At 31.8% G+C, this 13,471-nt stretch overlaps 1 protein-coding gene across 1 annotated transcript; it reads right to left on the bottom strand.

The window, feature by feature from the left end:
• Nucleotides 1–1,323: 1,323 nt before the first annotated feature.
• Nucleotides 1,324–4,554, bottom strand: LOC127712435 (uncharacterized). Its single transcript, XM_052218876.1, has 2 exons — nucleotides 4,317–4,554; nucleotides 1,324–3,577 (listed from the first exon to the last, which is right to left on the bottom strand). The coding sequence occupies exon 2, from the start codon at nucleotides 3,571–3,573 to the stop codon at nucleotides 1,870–1,872; it is 1,704 nt and encodes a 567-aa protein (XP_052074836.1). The 5' UTR covers nucleotides 3,574–3,577; nucleotides 4,317–4,554; the 3' UTR covers nucleotides 1,324–1,869.
• Nucleotides 4,555–13,471: the final 8,917 nt, after the last annotated feature.

The following is a 13,471-nucleotide window of genomic DNA, read 5'->3' as shown; positions in this document are numbered from 1 at the left end:
CAAAAAAACTGTCGCCGGGGGTTGAGATGCAAATTAATGCTCTAAAAAGATCAATCTTTTATCTTTCTGTGGATTTTTTTTTCGGCGGAATTTATGCTTATTCATAAAAAAGATCCACTTGTATTTGCACCTACCACAATCGACTGTTTTATGAAAATTTGTCTATACTTTAAAAGTTTACAAATATCTCGAAGCTCCATACTATAATTTAAGTAAAAACACGTATACATGGGGCATAAAATCCTAAATTTATGCATCTTTATTAAACTTTTAAAGCCCATAGAAACAGATGTAAACAATTCATATATACCAACTTGGCCTTTTTAACCTTCTCTAATAAAGAGTTCCATTTCTTTTGTTTAATTTCAACTGGGTATCCGCCTGGACGAGGAACACTTTTTCCTTGATTCCGGTCAAATTAGTTACAATTTTCAAAATTTTCTTAGTAAGCAGATTGAAAACCTTCATTTTGATTTTAACCAGCTTGACTCAACCTCAAAACTAAAAACTATTTCAAACCAAATAAATAAATGTTATCTATAAATTGCAATCCTAAGAGTTGCGAAAATTAGGTACACGCTGGTCAACTATCTCTATAATAATCACTCTGTAATGTTTATGTCATGTTGTTATTAATGTTATGCTCTTAATGGGCCCTTTAATTTGGAAAAATAAAAATATTGTATTGTATTGTATTGTATATAATTGTGGGCTTTCTACGTTTGTTCTAATTTATCGTTCATTTGCGCCATTTTATTAACTCGACTTATTTAAACTTGATTCATGTGTTTGTTTGTATCTTGTGTATGAAATATTCAAAATATGTTTCCCGCCACTGAGAACACGAATTAGACTTCCGTATATCGTTTCCATATGTATAAAAAATATGTATATTTTTCTGCGTTTCGTAGTATAGTAGAAAAATAATGTATTGTACGGTTCATCAAGACTAAGTGTAGTCACGTGTTTAGAATGACCAATGGTCAAGTTTCTTATGGTTTGGCGCCAAGTGTATTGTCTTGTGTTAAGGTCTTCATTCTAGCCGTGGACGTTCGATAGTAAACCACAAATTACAAGTGTATATATTTATATATAAGTATGTTATAAACAGTGGCTGTTTATTTTTGTATTTGTTTTTTTTTTGAGCGCTGGACTTGACGCTTTCTCTGGAAGTGGTGTCGGCATTACCTCGAGTTACAGGTTTCCATGAAATTATTTTTTTATGGTTTTTCCTGGGTGGCATTCATCACTAATGACGGAGATAAAGATTCAAGGAATAGAATCTTTTATATTGTTTCAAAAATATAGACTAAGATGGACAAATCTGTTAGTCTAATTTATCATTTTCTATTGATGTATTGTATAAATATGTATCGTCACATAATGTCAGATTATATCATATTAAATGCCGGCTAGTTCGTCCGCACGGCAAATGCAAAATATATTAGTTGAGTTATTTTTTAGATTTATATAGTTTTGAAGTATAGTCCAATTTGTATTTGGTATACTGGTCAGTCAACATTTTGAGTATGTTTGGTATATCTAGTATGGTATAGTAAATACCTAAGATTATAATTGTCTGTTTCGTCCGTCTTATGACGTCGATTTCAATAAGTGTAGATTTCTTTTAAACTCAAATTTAAGTTTTCTATATTTCGACAGCAGACCTTGCAGACAAATATAGGAATAGCATCATTGGATGTTATCCAGCAAAATAAAAATCCGGACATTTTCGGAAGGTTTAAAAATCACACAATTCCTTAATGAAATGTAACAATGCCTAAGGAAGATGGGATCACCGGTTGAATAGCCAGTTATATAAACATAAAATTTGGCGTACCAGCAAACGGTACTCACTTCACTGGTTATTCAAAAGTCAAACAGATAAGATGACCCATCATATTTGTCACATACTAAAAGCTGTCGTCGAAATTTGCTAATGTAAAGCGCTTGAGGTTTGTTGATTCCGTCCCTGCCACTAAGAATAACACGACTGCTTCTTCCATCAGGGGCAATAAGTACCACGTTGTTTGAAGCTCTTCCGGCTACGTATACGAACCCATTTGTGTCTGTAGCTATTCCAAACGGTTCACGTAGTAAAACATTTCGATAAGTCCAGATTTCAGACCCTTTCATGTTCATGCAAATTACTGTATTCTGTCCGGTAACGGTACAATAAAGTTTGTCCATATACCATGTTAAATAGCGCAAGCGATCGCCGGGAAATCGAACCCGGGAAATAATTTTACCTGCTACATCAATGAGAAGAAATATCCCGCTATTAACAAGTCTAACTAGAATCTTGCCATCTTTATGGTCAATTCCAAAGCACTCACCATTTACATTTATCTTCTTTATTATTTTCCCTGTAGCATATTCAATTAAAATGATTATCTTAGATGTTCGTGCTGATACAACAATCTTATCGTCTGAAATACATGTAATATCGAACGGACCATTCCCCGGGAAATCAGCAACAACGCGACTTTCGCTGCCATCACTGTTGCAGGTAAGTAAACGTTCATGTTTCCAATCTAAAAATAATAATTTCCCATTATCTAATATTTCACAACTAGAGATATCAAACCCTTTGCTATTCTTCAATTTTATTCTCTGCTGGAGCCTCATCTTAATTTTTTCAATTCCTGCAACTTTTGGCAACACAATTTGCGATTGTATCCTCTTCCCTAAAATGAGGCTTAAATTTCTTGGACTTGTCTGGACGAGTACGTCACCAAACACTGAAACTTTATCTGTAAAAGAAGACAAAATTTCTGAGTAGTTTAAATGAATATCTGAGTTGTAAAAATTTTCGTCTTCTTGCAAAATTACCAATGTTTTGCCTTCTTCGTTAACTTTTTTCTCTAAATCTCTCATTCCAATAAAATTTTGAAGGTTACTCGCAGCTTCTTTCATCAAACTTATTTCTTCTTGAATAGAATTTGCTTTAATTTTTCTTTCATTCAATTTATCGATAAGGTTTTCAATTTGAACTTTCGATGCGTCATGAGTTCGTCTCAAGTCTTCCAAAACGGTTCCTTCAATTTTATCTAAATGATCGTTTATTATTTCGCGCATATGTTTTATTGTTTCAACATGTTTTGTTTCTTGTACTTCGAGTTTTGATAAATTTTCTTCTCTTTCTTTTGTCAGTTTAACAATGTTATCAACAATATTAGACAGATTTCTCTCTATTTCATGCAGATGGTTTGACGATTTGACATTCTTGACAACATCATGGAGAGGTTTTAATTCCATACACGAAGAATGAACATCTTTTGTACAATCAACACAACATGGTAGGGCGTGTGATGTACAGTAGAATTCATACTCAAGTTTATGAATGTCGCATCGGTGTTTCACAGACGCAACATATGACGGGAACTGATGATAGTCCTCGATCTGAATAACATGGTGGTTAGCAGTTGACCTAGAGGCACCATGGTGTTCATGACAATCTGTACAAAGCCCATCCTCACAGTGAGGGCACCATTTCGTGGCAGGTTTTGAAATAGATCGACGTTGACAGACGTCGCAAGAAACTGATCGAACGGTACTGGCACTCTTTTCCATTATCCTAGAAACAGAAACAGAATATAACAGAGTCATGAAGAGTTCAGAAAATCTATTCCACAAAAGACATTGAGACCATTATTTTATGAAAACATATTTCTAATGAACATCTGACTTTTACAGTAGAAATCTAAATGACAGAGATGAAATATAAGATTCCATAAGCAAAAGCATATATCAGTAAATATTTCCAATTTATGGCACGAACGCACATTTATTTTTTCACAAACCTTTATAAATATATTGGTGAAAGAATAATGACATTATTTTGGTCGCTATGCAACAATTTATAAACTGGTTTCCATGGCAACAAGTTAATAAATAGCTCTTCTTTCATTTTTTGTCCAATTTTAACTACCATTTAATTAAACTGCCTTTAGTCATATAAGATATCAAAACATTGATGTTTAAAGTTTCAGCCATAGCCTTAAATTTAATGTTTCCATAATATATATTAAAGAAAGCGTGAAGTACTCACGTGAAATGGGAGAATTTTAGTTTGATAAGAAATTAACAGTTGTGCCTATTTCAAGCCAATTTAGGAATTTAGATTATGCATCGATTATTTCATTTTGTCGCATTTTAATGTTTAACAATATCCCAATGTACACTTAAAGTGCATATAATGTTCTTTCGTTTGATTTTTACGACAAGTTTGCATGAAATATTCTGATATAACCTTCCGTTCTAGCACATTAAATAGATTATTCAAAAGTAAAGACCATAGAAGGAATATAGCTTACCAGAGATCTCTGGAAATAATTATCACATGCGTGCTGTTTGTGCACTATTGGAAATGTAATGACTTTTTCTGTAAAAATTATGCACTAAAAGGAGGATATATTGTTTGAATCCAAACAAAATCACATTTAAAAAGTCACACGTAGAAAAATACGCACAGTAAAACATCGAGATGATGCAAACACAATATCTTGTTTTTGTCTTATATCGGATTTAAAAAAAACGTTTGTTTCAATTCATTCTGCCTTTTACATGATATAATGACAAATGACTTTGCGTTGACATAGGGACTGAAATAGGATCCTAAGTAGAGCAAGTAAGTCAATAAATTACGGCGTTGTTCAAAACTATAGTGAACTTAATAGGTTTTAATTACAGCAGAAGATACTTATAACAAATAAAATACTACTCGATCGTTTAAACAACTACAATAACTAAGTACATATATCTGAAGTTTCAATTTTACATGTTGGGATTGAAAATCACTCTATAGGTATAAAAGTCATTTTCCATAAACTGTGACCATAAACAGAATTCCCGACGAAGTGCTTATTTCTAAAGAATTTTTACATTTGATTTATATAAAAAAAAATGGGGGGGGATTATTTAATACTTCTGTTTAATGTCACTTTCATTCTTACATTCTTACAGATTTTACAGGGCATGCATTGCAGAGCTTTGTGTTTCAACGAGTTCACTATAGTGGATCGTAGTGGACTCAATCTCGTGAGAAAAGTACTAACTGAAAATTATGTTAAAAACTTTGTATGTGTTGAAAGCGTCGAAGAAATGTGTTACTCGACGAAAGAATTCTATTTCATATAGTATTGTTGGGCCAGTGGTCAAGGGTACTAGATACTGAACAGTCGCAGTTAACACGATGCAACAGAACTATGGGTTCAAAATCCCGCTGAGAGCAGGGACAAAATTCGATAACCTCACTTTTAAATTTTCGGACGAACCCTGCTGTGTCCTTAATTTCTAGTTCATTGGAATAGATAAGATGTAATTATTTTTAAGGTAGATTAACTGTATACCGCCGTCTTGAATTGTAAAATAGCAGTACACAATTGGTCTAGTTCTCTGCTTAAATCTGCAAGTTTAGACAAATTGGCAACTAATTTGTAAGACTATATAAGTAAAGAAAAATAAGTGATTTATTGCACTATTTAGTCTGTTTTAACAAATATCAATTATTTATTTTTGTTCCATTCAATTTTTCAACTAAGTCATTTAACTCTTTTAGTAAAATGTTCATAAAGGAATGTTGATGCAATTTTCATTTTTTTTACTTGTATCATGCAAAACAAGTTCGGTGTAACCATTTTTCTTTTTATTTTCTTAAATCATATTATAAAACCTATCGCCTCATATTTTATTTCAAAATTCCACCTCATAGATTTTTTTTTTTTTATTCACAAAAAAGTGTTTTCATGAATAATCTATTTTGCACGACTTGTAGCTTGAAAAATAGCACGGTTACCCTTACAGTTTATTATATTTTTGAAAAAAAAAGCATGGTCAAATCTACATTTTTGCAAAGTATAAGAAAATTCTATCTTAGGAAATAAATAGTGATGATCCACCTTAAATGATATCATAATATAAATAAAATTCATTATCTAAATATCAAGCGGAAGCTAAAAATTATTTGAAAGACTGCACAATAACATTTTCTTTTTTTTTTTTGTGGCCAAAATCCTTGTATTGATATCAGCTTCACGTGATTAAAGAAACATTTTGCCTGATAGATGCACAATTGGTTACCATTGAAATGCCTATCTTCTTTTGGCAACCTGTTTACTGCACCAGATCAGACTTTCTTATTTCACTGTGGTTTAGTTAACGTTTGTTATTTTGTTCAATAAGTTTTGATCTGAGTCAAATTTAATTCAAATCCATATATGGATAAAGATACATAGCAAAAACTGAAACTTCATTTTTTATGTAAAGAATTTTTGTCCTTCATATCTATTGTCTATTCAAGGATTGCACAAGAGGAAGTATGCGTAAATGACACATGTTAAGTAAATAAAAATATATGATTGTATACACATATTTGTCCCTGAAAGAAATATGATAGAATTTGTTTTCATTCTATGGTATATATTGTCTGATTGCTGCTTAATGTCTGTTGCGAAGTATTCATGTATATTCAGGATAACAAATGAGTTAGACGAATATGTCTTGCTTTGTACTAGAACAACATATTGGTGGCAATCTCTTCAGCGTCTTCTAATGCTGTAAACTATACGTCTTCTACTAGCTTTGGTGGTCAAGGGGTATAGAAATGACGCATGTCTTTCCAGTGCGGTCATCGTTGCCTTTTTTAGCAGTGGCAAGTCCGAGTTTCAGTTTCTTTCTCCCGATGTATTAGGTATAGTGGAAGAAGCAGGTTCTCAAAGTGATGTTGGTAAATGCTCGACGGACGGAATTACAAGTATTGCTGTCTCATTAAGTCAAATGAATGAAGCCATCCGGCTGTCTCGTGGTAGCATTCTCCCCTCGATCCCCGACCTGGTCAAACCAAAGACTATAAAATTGGTATTTGCTATTTTTCCTGTAAGGACGTGGCATTTAGAAGTAAGAGCAAAGACTGGAATTAGTTCAGGTAAGTTGACATGACTTTTTGTGGACGGTTACCATGTGAACTAGAACGCTTAACATCCGGCTAAGCGTGTCGATTGAGTACAAAGTAGGATTCATATTCATATCAAATTAACATGTTCTCATCCTTATATGCACGTAAGATTTGCCACAAGACATTAAACACTAATCCATCAAATGATTTTTTTTTCTCTCTCTGTTATACTACATGTATTTAAAGTGTTATAGTTTGAAATAGAGTTACCTCGCTTTATATAAATATTTAGATGTTTATTTCAAACTATAAATGAAAATTAAAATTTCTTTCTCCAGAGAAAATTCGAAGATAATAAATTAAAGTTGGCATTTTCTTCACACTAAAATTGTATGTTTATCAATACCTGCTATACCGCTCAGTATATCAATCTGAAATATGCAGAAATAATTACATTTTCTTGTTTACTTACTAAAATTAATACTGTTAAAACCTGAAAAGGCTAAGATGAAGATTTTGACTTTCTTAACTAAATGTATAAAAGCCTTTGAAAATACAGATACAAAACAAAAAAACACTCAAAGCGCTATAATGGGGGAATAATCGTTCTTTATCAAGCAGAATGCAAAAAGAGTAAGTGTGAGTTGGAACAAAGAGAGGGTAAAGATACCAAAGGGATATTCAAACTCACAAGTCGAAAACAAACTGACAATGCCAAAAAATGCTGGCTAAAAACGAAAAACGACCACAAGGCAAATAACAGTACACAAAACACAACATAGTAAATTAAAGACTGAGCAACACGAACCCCACCAAAACCCTTGGTGATCTCATGTGCTCAGGAAGGGTAAGCAGATTCTGCTCTACATGTGGCACCCGTTGTATTACTCATAAGTACAATTTGTCTTCAGAGAGTAGACTTTATACTTGACAGCACATTTTATCAACTAAAAAATACCTTTGATGACTTTCATGGATAAAAAAAATCTTGTCTTTATAGCAAGGGTATCATGGTTATAGAATTGAATGCTCGAGGCAAATGTTATTGAAAATAATGGTGCTAGCACAGTTGACCAAACTTTGACCGACTTGTTTGGATTAACTATTTTTTTATAAGGCAATCTAGATATGACAGTAACGACATGAACAAAAGATATCCAATCTACCAATACATATATATTATTATTATCATTGGATAAAATTACAACTATAACACTTTCTTAAAAATATAATGACTTGTAAGAATATAAAGCTTTTGATTTTTAAATTTCACGGGATAGTAAGTAAATGGTATTGTACACTTTTGGACCACTAAAAGAAAAACTCGAAATCCATATTTCTGTATGTGATTTAGAAGCAATAAAATTATATGATGATATCAAAAATTTGAGTATTATATGATGGTTTAATATTTGTAGACACAATTAGATTTGACAAATATTTCCATGTCAATCCATTTTCGGGTTTTCGCCTTTAGTCTAAGACATAATCCACAGACGCATAAATGCATTTTTCAGTTTGTTTTGAAATGATGTTAAAGATTGGAGCAGTTTTGATCGGAAACGCGTAAATGCGAAGACAAAGGCAAGAAAATACTAAAATTCGAAGGCAAAAATGCAAAGTGATAACCTTTCGCGTTGTCGCATTTTATTTTTTGCGTTTTGAAAACACGAACACGCGAAATTGCCGCACCCAATCATCATATCATAAAAAATTGAATTCATAATTCATAATTATAGGGGCATTTCCCTTCAACTTTTTATTGTCCCATCCTTCAGGCATTGAACAAAATGAAACGTTATTACTAACAGGCAATTTGGTTTTTAGAGCTAAAGAGAACGTTCGACAATTTGTTTTCAAAATTTTTGATAATAATAATAATAATAATAATAATAATAATAATATCTTTATTTAAAGAGAGTAACTCATTTGGATTAAATCCAATTTTCAATAAGGCTCTCTACATTCAATATTAACTACATGAATAAGACATAATCAATCTACTAATACACAAATATAAACTATATATTAAGAACAATTTTAAAGACATTATATGTGAATATAACACCCTTTCACCAAAAGAAACATCTACTAGTATTCAATTTATTTTGTTGGCATTCGAGGAATAGATAGTTGAAATTGTGGACATTAAAGGAAGTCACCTTTAGAGAAATGGTGAAACAATATGACGGTCCTAGTGCCATCCACACTTTTTAAATATCTTATCAATTACGATATGCGTATATTTGACGACGATGCAGGCCTATTAGTGCAGATCCGTTTAAAAGGGAAAAAAATCAGTACATTAATTCATGACACATATTATAAAAAACATTAGCTAAATTGACTCTTGGATATAATAGGGGCACATTGTATTTGCGCTAATTTTTGAAAAAAAACCGCAGTATTTCATTTGCGCCAATTAAAAGGTAAGATATAGGGAAAACGTTTTAATATAAGCTCGTATCAGAAATGTTGAAGAGTATCCCCCCCCCCCCCCCCACCTGGACAGCAAAACCATTAAAACATTGAGTGATGCAGTTAGGTGGCACGGTAGTATTTCCTCAGAGTATTTCCTGGCCCATAGGGATAATGATAGCCTTTTTAGGATTTTCACAACATTCTAACACTGCCCAAAATTCTACATACACAGTTAACTGAAGTACTTTCATTATAATATTCAGAAATTAATTTGAATTTGTATGATGACCGTTTACTTTTTTCGCTATCTTTATAAACACAAGGCCACTAGTGCTTTTAGGTCTTTTATCATGCAATGAATACAAAATTCTCAAAAATTCTCAAAAATTCATTTTCACATGTATGTAAAATTATTTTATATTTTTCTACACCTGATTCATCCTTCAGTTTGGGAAAGTATGTTCAGTAGAAATTTCGGAATGTAAATACTACCGTGCCACCTTAACCATGGTTTAGACCAGCAAAAAGTAAAATTTCAGCATTAAACAAAACCTAATCAGTGTATTCATTTTGTTTCTTGATGAATGTGATTTATGATGAATATGTTATATGATTCTATCTAAACTATGTTGTATCATTAGTATTTAAAGTATCTTTTCAATATACATGTATATCTACTATTTATACCATTTACCCGTATTATTGGCGCAAATGTACGGAAGCCCAGAGGGGACCTACAAAAAAATAATATTATATCGTTATCTCAATATATATATCGTTATTTCGATATAATTAAATCGTTATCTCGATATATTTATATCGTTATATCGATATATTTATTTCGTTTTCTCGATATAATTATATCGTTATCTCCATATATTTATATCGTTATCTCAATATATATATATATATCGTTATTTCGATATAATTAAATCGTTATCTCGATATATTTATCTCGTTATCTCGATATTTATATCGTAAGATCGATATATTTATTTCGTTATCTCGATATAATTATATCGTTATCTCCATATATTTATTTCGTTATCTCAATATATATATATATATATATATATCGTTATTTCGATATAATTAAATCGTTATCTCGATATATTTATCTCGTTATCTCGATCTTTATATCGTTATATCGATATATTTATTTCGTTATCTCGATATTATCATATCGTTATCTCCATATATTTATTTCGTTATCTCGATATAATTATATCGTTATCTCGATATTTATATCGTTATTTCGATATTTATATTGTTATATCGATACAATTTTATCGTTATCTCCATATATTTATTTCGTTATCTCTATATAATTATATCGTTATCTCGATATAATTAAATCTTTATCTCGATATATAGTTAAGGTGGGGTGGGGTTATTGCCCCTTTTTTGCAAATAACTCAAAAACTTATACATATATTAAAATTCTAGCAGAGGGTAAAATTGATTAGTACATAATGATCTGTATCTGCCAAAATTTAAGTTTAGGTTGATCGGAAAACTTATTCAAGAGCTATGGGCCTTTATTTGCAATTTTTTCAAATCTTCATCTTAGTTTTGACAATATCTTGAAAGTCGTAAAAGCTAGAGCCTTTTTTAGTTTTTCATCAATATTCCAAAGTATTTCCTGTTTACAATTATCTTACTCCTCTAGGTAAGAGACTGAGGTTCCCTGTTTACAGAAATGACATCTATCCAGGAGCAATAGAAAGCTATCAAAGTCCACTTTAACCTTTATTTAACATTGAGTTTAAAAGAAATACATAGTTCCCTATGCAAAATGATAAGCGCATACAATATCAAAAAAATATAAATGCATGATAATTACATAAAGGCTTTCATTGGTAGTAGATATGGAAATATAGAAACAGTAATTTTGAAAATTTAGGCGAAATGTATTTCTTACTCTTAAAGAAGTATATAAATATATGCAGTGTTGTATATGTATATATATTTTAAAATACGTCTAAACATCAACCCAACAATGTTAGGTCTGTAAATTTCCTCTCGCACATTTTTGTTCTTCCCTCGCCGGGATTCGAACTCATGCTCCTGAGATATCGTGGCACCAAATCGCCTTGCACTATGCCCGACGCGCTAGACCACTCGACCACCTAGGCTCTACAATAATAAAGCTTTCGATGGCCGGATGTTACTTTTCCTCGTCGTATATTTTAAAATATATATACATATACAACACTGCATATATTTATATGCTTCTTTCAGAGTAAGAAATACATTTCGCCTAAATTTTCAAAATTACTGTTTCTAATTTGTTTTTATCGATCAAATCAAATCCATTCAATTCAAATTTTAGATTAAAAGCTAGAGCCTTAGTTTAAATTGGAAATTGTTCAGATCATTAAGGTAGATTCATGGTATACCGCCATCTTGGATTGTACAATCGCAGTACAAAATGGGTCTAGTTATTTGTCTAAATCTGCAAATTTGGAGACAGATTTGCAATTTAATGGTTAGACTGTTTATTTATATAAAGAAAACTTGGTGAATTATTGTATTATACAAAATATTTAAACAAATATCATTTTTTTGGTTTTTAGAATCATTTTTCTCAAATGAGCCATTTAAGGAGAGATAACTCTTTTAGTAAAAAAATTATACTAGACTGATAGGGAAATTTTTAATTTTTACTTGTAGCAAGAAAACAAGTTCGGTGACACCATTTTTTCTTTTTATTTTCTTAAAACATATTATAAAACCTATCTTCTCACAATTTATTTCAAAATTCTATCTCATAGAATTTTTTTTATGCACACAAATGTGCTTTTTCATGAACAATCTAACCAAATTAAGGCAATTTTCAACGACTCATAGCTTGAAAAATAGCACGGTGACCCATACTTTTTATTATAATTTTGAAAAAAGCATAGTAAAATCTTCATTCTGGCAAAGTATAAGAAAATTCTATCTCAAAAAATATATACTTATGATCTACCTTAAGAGCTACAATAAAGTCTTGTGGGCAAAACTTTCAGATTTTGTTCTCTTAAAATACCCAAATTTGCAGATTTTCGCATATTTTTGCTTGTTTATTGAAAACTAAAGGCCCCAGGTTTGCTTGAACATTTTTTTTATTTTATGATATACACAAGGTCAGTAACTCGACAAATCAAGAATATGGTCTTCGTTTTCTCGTTGTATTTTGTTTATGTATAATTAAATTGAGAATGGAAATGGGGAATGTGTCAAAGAGACAACAACCCGACCAAAGAGCAGAAAACAACTGAAGACCACCAATGTGTCTTCAATACAGCGAGAAAACCCCGCACCCGGAGGAGTGCTTCAGCTGGCCCCTAAACAAAAAATTATACTAGTTCAGAGATAATGGAAGTCATACTAAACTCCGAAATATATAAAAGAAACTTAAACTAAAAATCACACAAGACTAGCAAAGGCCAGAGGCTCCTGAAGTGGGACAGGCGCAAAAATGCGGCGGGGTTAAACGATGTTTTGTGAGTTCTCAACCCTCCCCCTATACCTTTAGCCAATGTAGAAAAAACAAACACACAGCAATACGCACAGTAAAACACAGTTCAAAAGAAGTCCGAGTCCGGTGTCAGAATAGGTAACAAAAGAAACTAAACAAAATGACAATGATACATAAACTTACAAAAGAATACTAGCAGTTACTGACATGCTAGCTCCAGGCCTCAATTAAATTGTCTAGATCCACATCTTAAAATTTTCAAAGGTATATTCCATTTTCATTAAAACGAGCCATAAACCGACATTTTACATGTAATAATAAAAAAGTTATGCAATGAAACATCTCATAATTTGAACCTATTTATTAAGGTCGGATAACTATCGGTCAGCGCCGGCTAACACCACTAGGGGATTAATCGAACATTCTTCATTTCGCGCGCTTCTGATAGATGCCAAACCTTGAAAGACGTTAAACAGGCTTATTTTTTTTGCGCTGGCAGTTTGATCCGCTTGCTTGATATGTCAATTTCTGTTTACATTGATTGATGTTTGCTTAACGTTCAGTCGCAAATATTTCATGCATAATCAGGACGAAAAGAAGAAAGCGACAGACCAGGGAAGCCGATCGAACTGCCGGTGCAAAAATGTTATGTCGTTAAAGTTTTGTATCAATCTGTAGCTGACGCGAAAATG

Source organism: Mytilus californianus, unplaced genomic scaffold (genome assembly GCF_021869535.1).
Source record: "Mytilus californianus isolate M0D057914Y unplaced genomic scaffold, xbMytCali1.0.p SCAF_8, whole genome shotgun sequence".
In the NCBI taxonomy this organism is placed as follows: domain Eukaryota; kingdom Metazoa; phylum Mollusca; class Bivalvia; order Mytilida; family Mytilidae; genus Mytilus; species Mytilus californianus.
The sequence above is the reverse complement of the archived record's forward strand: the minus strand, read 5'-3'. Positions and strand labels throughout refer to the sequence as shown.